The 8,952-nt window shown below is 33.8% G+C and overlaps 1 protein-coding gene across 2 annotated transcripts; it reads left to right on the plus strand.

The window, feature by feature from the left end:
• The first annotated feature begins 3,673 nt into the window (after window positions 1–3,673).
• Window positions 3,674–6,864, plus strand: LOC120082640 (11-beta-hydroxysteroid dehydrogenase A-like). Of its 2 annotated transcripts, XM_039037892.1 has the most exons (6): window positions 3,678–5,027; window positions 5,501–5,693; window positions 5,781–5,866; window positions 5,941–6,072; window positions 6,147–6,311; window positions 6,390–6,863. In XM_039037892.1, exons 1-6 carry the CDS (start codon window positions 4,845–4,847, stop codon window positions 6,678–6,680), a joined length of 1,050 nt encoding a protein of 349 aa, XP_038893820.1. In that variant the 5' UTR covers window positions 3,678–4,844; the 3' UTR covers window positions 6,681–6,863. The 2 variants fall into 2 exon arrangements, with proteins under 2 accessions (XP_038893819.1, XP_038893820.1); XM_039037891.1 differs by having other exon boundaries at window positions 3,674–5,027; window positions 5,501–5,866; window positions 6,390–6,864.
• The last annotated feature ends 2,088 nt before the right edge of the window (window positions 6,865–8,952 follow it).

Below are 8,952 nucleotides of genomic sequence, written 5' to 3' on the forward strand. Positions count from 1 at the left end.
TTTAATGAATTTTTTTGAACAAAATATTTGGGTTTTAAATGTGTATTTAGTCGTAACGGCCTTTGTCAGAGTACTTGAAAGGACGGGTCGTTACATTTCTCCTCTCAATACAATTACTTAAATACTTGAATTTGTGTTGAGTCTTGTATTCACATGTTAGTAATCTGTCTTATTTTGAGAGATAATTGTACCTTTAGAGGAAGCAAAATTGTCTTAAAAAATGACCTAAATTCATTAGATTTTTGGGTTGATTGCCTCGTACTCCTTCAGTTATTCTAACAAAATCAACTAAAAAGAAATTATTATCAAATAGAGATTAAGAGTCCAACTAATGATAGTGAAGAATGAACTATCTTATTCCAAAACATTATTTAAATAAGAAATCAGAATAATTTAAATAAAAAAAGATTAACAAACCGAGACAATATTACTAGCTATAACTCTAAACTAAGTAAAGGAGCTCGAAAATGCATAACAACAATGAAATATATAATATAATTTTTTTTTAAGGAAGGGCACATAACTTTAGAATCTATTCCTTTCCTAGAAATTGACTTGCATACACATTGAAATGGAAGTGTCTCAAATTAAAGTTGCATCTTATTCATATAAATAAAAATGTAAAGCTATCATCTTTTCCTTAATGGGTGGATCACTTAAATATGCAAATGAACATTCCATTTATAAAGTAGTATCTTATTTGTAAACCTTTACCTCAAACGTAAAACCCTTTGTGATCAAAATATAAAGGTTGAAACATAAAGAAAGTAGTTAAGCCATGTCATATAGTTAATCTTTTTTTCTTCCTTTTATTTGTGCAATGCAATTCTTTTTCTTCTCTAACTTAATTGATAAGCTCTGGTCTACCTTATATCTATCATAAAATCTAACAAATATAAAATTTTAATATTATATTTATTGAATTTTAAAACCATACTTACTTGCAGCATTAAAACGAACAATTTAATCGTATTTCTTCTGTATTTAAGATTTTCTTCTATCCAACGTTTTTAATTCTTTTGTATTTGTATTTTTACATTAATTTTTTTTTCTTCAAGTCATTTTCTCTCTTCTTTCGGTGTCGATTATTTCCACATTTAATAAAGATTTTTTAACAAAGTTTATTTAGTGTAATTTGAATAACTACCTTTAGTTCCCAATCAGATTCCATTACTCATGCTTTAGAGAAAATAAAGATATATTCTAATATCTTTAAAGGAATTAGGTAAAGTAGGCATGCATGTGATTATTTAACAAATAATTTTTAGAGATAATCACAAATCACTTTAACCTCCATTTTACAAGTTATATATATCAATTCCTAAAAGCACAACATATCAATAGGATATAATTAAAAAAATTAAGAATTAATTTCTTTTACTTGTCTCTGTTTCATAATCATTTTATTTTTGGAGTGAATACTTGAATTGAATGTGAATACTGGACTAGATGCACTTGAGCGAAGTATAGATTAATATTAGAACTCTTCTTCGTCAAATTCCGATTGTTCTCCTTTCGTCTTCGTTTAATAACTCTAAAATCCTTGAACTAGTATTTTCCTTCTCGATTCATCATTGTTGTTTCAGATTACCATTGATTCATCATACTCTTCTTGAGTTAATGTGACTTAAAGTCATGATAGGACTTGATCCGATTAGATATTATGTGTTGGTAATATTTGTTTATGTTTCACAAATATTATTTGAGATGTCTCTACATTGGTGGTTTTTTGACAAAAGGATGTTTTCTGGAAATGCTATTATGCAAAAATACTTTCCTTTTCGAAATTTCTTATGAGTAGTACTTTTGCAAATTTCTTTCCTTCTTTGTGCACGACTGTTTTGAAAGTTAGTATTGCTCATCTATTTGTCCATTGTGCATATTTAAAAAACTCTTAGTCCTTCGCTTAGGGTTGGTTGTTTTATGTGAAAAGAATATTAGAGTTCTTGTATTGTGAGTTGTATTTGGTTGTGAGCAGAGTGATCATCATTGGAAGAAAAGAAGTAGTTATGTTGTTTAGGGATATACTCCAAATTATTCACTACATTAGAAGTGTGTTTTATCTGAGAAGGGATTCTCAAGCTTAAAGGAGCTTAGGCTATTCAAGCGAAGGAGACTTTGCTCTAAAAGGGAAAGATAAAGATCAAGTGAGAAGAAGTCATAGACTTGAGGTGAGCTTCAGACTAGCAGGGAGGAAGTCTATATCTTAGGAGGAACTTAAGACATTCTTCACTAATACTACAACTTAGAGGAGCCTAAGTTACTGTGAGAAAGAGTTTCATACCTAGGAGAGCCTAAGTAAAAGGTTGAGTAATTGAGCTATTTGGGAGTCACTATAGTTGTGTTACTATTATTGATAAGTACTACGTTTTAATTGCTTACTATTTATATTAGTGAAGTTATCTTTCCTGGACATACTGCCCCGAGATGGATGTGGTATATATCGAACTGGGTTATTAATCTTTGGTGTTTCTTTTTATATGTTGCTTATTTTTTGGAAATTACTTTGTGGAATGTTTAGCATTGTTTGTAACATTGTTAACGTGAAATAGATATTTCCATACAAATTTCAAATCCGAACCTTCACACTTATCCAATACTCATGCTTGTATTTCATTCATTAACTTGGCTCAACCCAAACTTCATGCTCAACTTGGTACTTGCACTCAAGTTTAACCCATTGGATAATTGCAATGGGTACTTTATAAAAACATATTTAAAGAATCATAAATATAGTAAAATCTATCAATGATAGTCTCTATCACTAATAGACTCTTCCTATAAGTGATATAGTCTATCACCGAAAGATTTCAAGAGTTGAATCTAAATTTTGTCATATTTATAAATATTTTTATATTATGTTATATCTGCTCATATTTTAAACCTAAATGTTATCTTTGCAACTGCGTCTAACTCATTATGCTTGTTGGGCTAAACAAAATTGGGGGTTGAGATGGATTCAAGAGCAAGATGGGGTTGAGTTTCACCATTTTTTGGATTGATTTTGTTACTAATAAACACCGATATGTGTTAATATAACTTTATTCTAAGTAAAATAATGGATGAGTCATTACATAGTGTGTGAACAATTGAACATTTACTCTTTGATCTTTTTAATCAATATACTTTTATTACAACAAACAAGGTATGAATACTTAAACCTCTAATCTAAAAAAAAAGTAGCATATATTAATTATTATTAAATCATATTCATTTTCCATCATTGAGCTATATTCCTAGGTTTAGTTTTTAAATTTTGAAGCTTGTATATATGTAGTCCATAAACATTCAATTGAACTCCCATTTTCAACTTTGTTTATAATAAAAAACCCATGAATTTAATAAAAATATCGACGCCTTAGATTAAATTAATTTGAATTTTAAATTGAAGTATAAAATAAGTTTGCGGTCTGAAATTTTGATTTAACTTACGTGTTATTACTTTTCATAAAGTCAAGCCAATGTCCCTTTTTTTTAAATATATATACACACATATATATAATGAATAAAAAACTTAAAAAGTCAAGCCAGTAAGTTTATGTCTTAAAATAAACTAAACACACCTTACAATTTTGCAAATTTAAAAAATACAATTTTTTTAAAAATAGATTAATAACTATTTCCACAATTGCTAAATTCTGCAGTTCCACACTCAGTATCACAATGGCATTCATGGATTATATAAATTGGAGGGCATCGCCCAATTTTCCCTCAAGATATGGAAGCCTTAATCTCTTCCATCTTCTTCCTTCTTCCAAAATTTCCTATACATTTTTAAAAATATCCAATGGGTCTTACAAAGATCGTAACAAAATCTTCAATAAAATCAAACTATTCCCCTGTAAATAATATTATCATCAACAGCCTCCTCCTCTGTTTTCTTACAGCTCTGTTTTGTAGTCTCTTATGGATTATTCCCTTTCTCCTCCCTCCTACCTCTCTTCTCTCTGTTTTTCTCTCTTCTCTCTCTCAACCCTCGAATTACCCAATAAATTTTCCCACTCCCACCTGCGTTTTCATCCTCGGAAATCTCATCGTCGTCCTTCTCATCGGAGAATCCAAAATTTTTTCCTCAAAAACTCCGGATCCTTTTTGTACTGATGTATGTTTTTACGAGGTGGGTTTTCGAGAGACTTCGATTAGTGAAGGGGATGAAAAGAGGGGTTCTGAGAGCTTTGATGGGAAGGAGGAATGGGAGATGGAATCGGTCAATTCCGAGGAATTGAGTCAAAGGGCTGATGATTTCATTGCCAGAGTCAATATGCAGAGGAAGGTTGAAGCTATGATGGTTGCGTATTGTTGTGAATTGGCGACGATGAAGAAAAGATATAGAAAGAAAGTTTATAAGCCTTTTGTAATTTACTAGCTTCTTTGGTAACCATGGAAGTCATTCCATTGCCTTACTAATTACCATGTAATGATTTGTTCATATCTATACTTATTAAATGAAAACTTTGTTGTTGATAGAGCAGAGTAAAACGACATATCGGTTAAATCAAATGAAAACCCTTAAACTTTTTTTTGTAGTGAGTTGTGGATGAGTATGAAAAAGACAGCCAATTTTGAGTGAATCGTGTCAATGGAAACGATAACATAAAAGTACCGAAACAGGGGAAGCAAAATTGAAAAATGTGATTTCTGATCGGCACGTGTGTAGCTCATGCAGTTTGGAAAATGCCACGACTCTTTCTTGTTGGGAAAAAAAAGAAAAAAAGAAAAAAAGAAAAAAAGAAAAATTTGGAATTTATTGGTTTGGTTATAAGTTATAAGAGGATCTGATAGTGAATTGCGTTATTTTGTTCTGATTGTTGTTTCTGTTTTTTGGAAGAAAGAGTAATTTAGGAATGGAGTTGATTCAGAGCTTCCTGAATTTAGTGGCTCCGCCCATCACTTTCGTCTCTCTCGGATTTCTCTTGCCGGCGTTCGTGTTTTTCAAGTATTTCCTTTCTTTCGTTAGAACAGTTTTCAGCGAAGATATCACCGGGAAAGTCGTTCTCATCACCGGCGCCTCCTCCGGCATCGGCGAGGTAATTAACAAACTTCTTCCTTTAGTTGCTATGAATTAAGACAATTAAATGTAAACTACCCCATCTATCACCTCACAGATTACAGTAACTAATGTCTTTTTTTGGCGATTTAAGATTAGATGCGGATGGATACAAATTTGAGTTATTTTACCAGATGAAACAAATGATGCAAAATTGTCAACAGTATTGTGGCGACTTCTTTTAGTGTAAAATTTGTTATATTTTCGAAAGAGAAAAACGTAGCAACTTAGACCGTTGTCGAATAGAAAATTGTCATGTGATGAATTAGGTAAAGGAAAAGGAAGCATGCACCTGGTCATTAGAAATGTCAATAGCTAGAATATTTACTTTGATGAAACAAGCACCGATGAGTAACAAACACCCACAGCTCTAATTGGTGGTCTTGAAAATGAAGACAAGATCAATGGTCTGTAAGGATGAGATTTGGTGTTTGTACTTTGTACTGAATGCAGCATTTGGCTTACGAGTACGCAAATAGAGGAGCTCAATTAGCTCTTGTAGATAGACGAGAGACCCCACTTGAAGAAGTTGCCAATACAGCTCGCTACTATGGCTCCCCTGATGTTATTACTATTCCAGCCGACATTTCCAACCTCCAAGATTGTCGACGAATCATCGACGTCACGATAAATCACTTTGGCCAACGTAAACACAACCAATCCACCTTTCAATCAAAACATATTACCATTGGATTTCTTGATACCTTTACTTCCATTTTGTGCTCGATTGCAGTGGATCATTTAGTGAACAATGCAGGCATCGCCAACATGACCCTGTTTGAAGAAATCAAAGACATCACTTCTTTCAATCAAATAATGGTAACAAATAACAGAAATAGCGAACCCCAAAAGCAATTCAAATTTAATTCTAAACGTTTAATTTCTGGTTACAGGACACGAATTACTGGGGGTCGGTTTATACGACCCGATTTGCAATTCCGTATCTGAGGAACAGCAGAGGGAAGATCATAGTCCTTTCTTCAACTGCGGCATGGTTGTCGGCTCCCAGAATGAGCGTTTACAATGCAAGTCTTTGTTGTCTCCCTCTGTTTTATGGGTATAATTTTGTTTGATTTGGTTTTATGCTCTGTTTTTTCAGGCAACCAAGGCTGCACTTAGGAGCATGTTTGAGACATTGAGAGTGGAATTAGCTCCTGAAATTGGGATCACAATTGTAACGCCTGGTTTTGTTGAATCTGAATTAACTAAAGGCAAGGCCTTGTATTCTCAAGGTACAATAGAAGTTCATCAGGATGTTAGAGATGTAAGCATGTAATTTCTCATCTCCGTTTCTCTGTCTCTCTGTTACTTGGGATAATTGATGGCATGGCATTCATGGCAGGCTCTGATTGGTGCGATTCCGGTTGAGACGGTCGAGGCGTGTGCAAAGGCCATTGTGAGGAGTGCGTGCCGTGGCGACCGGTACTTGACAGAGCCGTCTTGGTACAATGGCCTGTATTACCTGAAAGTGTTTTGCCCGGAGGTGTTGGAGTGGTGTTACCGTATATTTGTGTACACGAGGCCGGGAACCTCTGCCGCGGAGGCGCCGAGCAAGAAGACGGTGGATATCACCGGAGCCAAGAATGTAATGTACCCACCTTCCATACACTCCGCCGAAATCGAGGACGACTAGTTTTGCAAGAGCCTTATAAAAAAGTTTTGGTCTTTCAATCTTGTTTGTATATTATATATATGTATATCTTTGCTTCGGATTGTTTTTGTATGTACTTTGATGTACTTTTTCCCCATTTTCTCTCGATCTAGCAACGAATGATAAATGATATATAAAATGTGTGTATAATTGTGATGAGAAACTTTGTTCCATGATGGAATATCTTTATAGCTGTAATTCTTTAACTATGTCGTGGGCATGCAAGTTTTTACATTTCTTTAAACTATTTTGGAAATTTTGTTGTCTGTGATTAGAGTGGAATGTAAAAAAATTGATCTAATTCAGAATGGTTTATCCCAAAACGTGAGATCAATATGGAGATGAATTAATTTTAATAAATTTCCTTATGGTTGGGGGGTTAGAAATTTAAACTTCCATTCAATTACATTAACATTTTTAATGAGTTAGATTAAAATTAGGGTTGGCTATAGGGTTGGCTCTAGAGTTGGGTCGTGACGGGGTTTCTCCGTGCGGAGGGACCAATTCTCCATTTTCTCTGTTAGTTTTCCACCATCATTGTGTGAGTTTGACATCGGTAATTGGCATAAGACAAAAAGGAACTCAGACAAACTCGACGGTGCCAACAACAAACGAGCTCGATGGCGGTAGCAAAATAGATAAACTCAACGGCAACAACAACATAGATGAATGACGATGGCAAACGAACTCGACCATTGCTGATATGCAGTGTAATTGACTAATTTTATTGCAGGACTGCAGTGTGGTTGACTGATTTTATTATAGGCAAAACTTGAGCAACATGTAGTGCAACATGTCAATGACATTGTCACAAACATGGTTACATGTCTGGCAATAGATTCTACAGAATATCTTTTTCATATTTGTCTGCGTGATTTGTAGATTTTCATATCTGCCTTCCTTATTTTCTTGCAGAGAATATTTATTCACTCAAAGAAGTATATTTCCATAGCTAGCTTTATTTATATTGCACTTTAATTCTTTTTTAGGGTTAGCCGCCTTATTAGAAAAGTGTGTACTAAGAGTATTGAGCTTAGGGTTTGTCTAAGCCTTAACCTCCATGTATTGTTATTGAAAACCTTTGTATTTATCGTTGAGATTTTTGGTTCGATAGCCATTGTAGAACTCGGGAATAGTTTGATTTGATGAAAATTCATACTTACTGTTGCTGATGAAGGATAAGGAACTTTTCAAGAAGAGTATCCACGAGCGCGTTTGGATCTTTCCTATTTCATTGTCACCGAATTACCACACACACACATTCTAACAAACAGTTATGCAATTTAACACTAATTAACGACATACTTTCATAAATAAAATACAAGAGATTAAGTTCACGTACCAGTTGAAGACTGACTTCACTTCGAACTCAACCCAGTGGAAGCAACCCTCTACATTCTTTATTGCCCAACAATCAATCGGCTACCAGTAGCACGATCGTCTACACGAACGACAACAAACGAACAATCAAAAGTGAGGACGACACTACCACTTAGAGCCCTTGGTATTCTCAGAGTGAGAATCCAAAGAGTGGTCTTTAATGGATTTGGTAAAGGAAGGAGGAAAGGGATGATCGTGTAGAACGACAAGCAAGTGGGAGAAGGCTATCATATAGTGGATGCTTATCGTTTAGAGAAAGCTACACGATTGTGTAGGTTTTACTAAGTGATCGTTTAGTAATTGGTAAGCGATCATTTAGAAAACTCGGCACGCTAAGTGATCGTTTAGAAAAGCTGAAAGATCATTTAAAGAATTCGTGCGATCGTTTAGACGTAGGGTGTGCGATCGTTTAGGCGATAAGACACTATCGTATAGGCTCTCAGCTAAGCAATCAATATGTTTTCACACCTTTTGCCATTTTTTCGAACTCTTTGTAAAATGAAACCAATTTTCATTTTATTCTTCAGTTAAAATAACCGAATATCATTTTCCCACTAATGCACGATTGAAGAGATATTTCCGATCAATTATCACATAATTAACCAATTAATTAATAAATGAATATAATGATATTATATTCTTAATCTATAGTTTGATATCACATATCCACTATCGTAATTTCTCCTCTATTTGATATAAATCATATTTATATCTAATTTCCTCCAAAATAATGTATCTCATACATTTAGCCAAGTATATCATATATAATTAACCAGCTCAATTATATCATATATAATCGAACTCCTTCTTGTCAATTTGAACATTTCAAACTGACCCAAAAATTGATTCTCAACTTTATCCAAGCTACCTAGAG

The sequence above is a fragment of the Benincasa hispida genome, chromosome 8, assembly GCF_009727055.1.
Source record: "Benincasa hispida cultivar B227 chromosome 8, ASM972705v1, whole genome shotgun sequence".
Taxonomy (NCBI): Eukaryota; Viridiplantae; Streptophyta; class Magnoliopsida; order Cucurbitales; family Cucurbitaceae; genus Benincasa; species Benincasa hispida.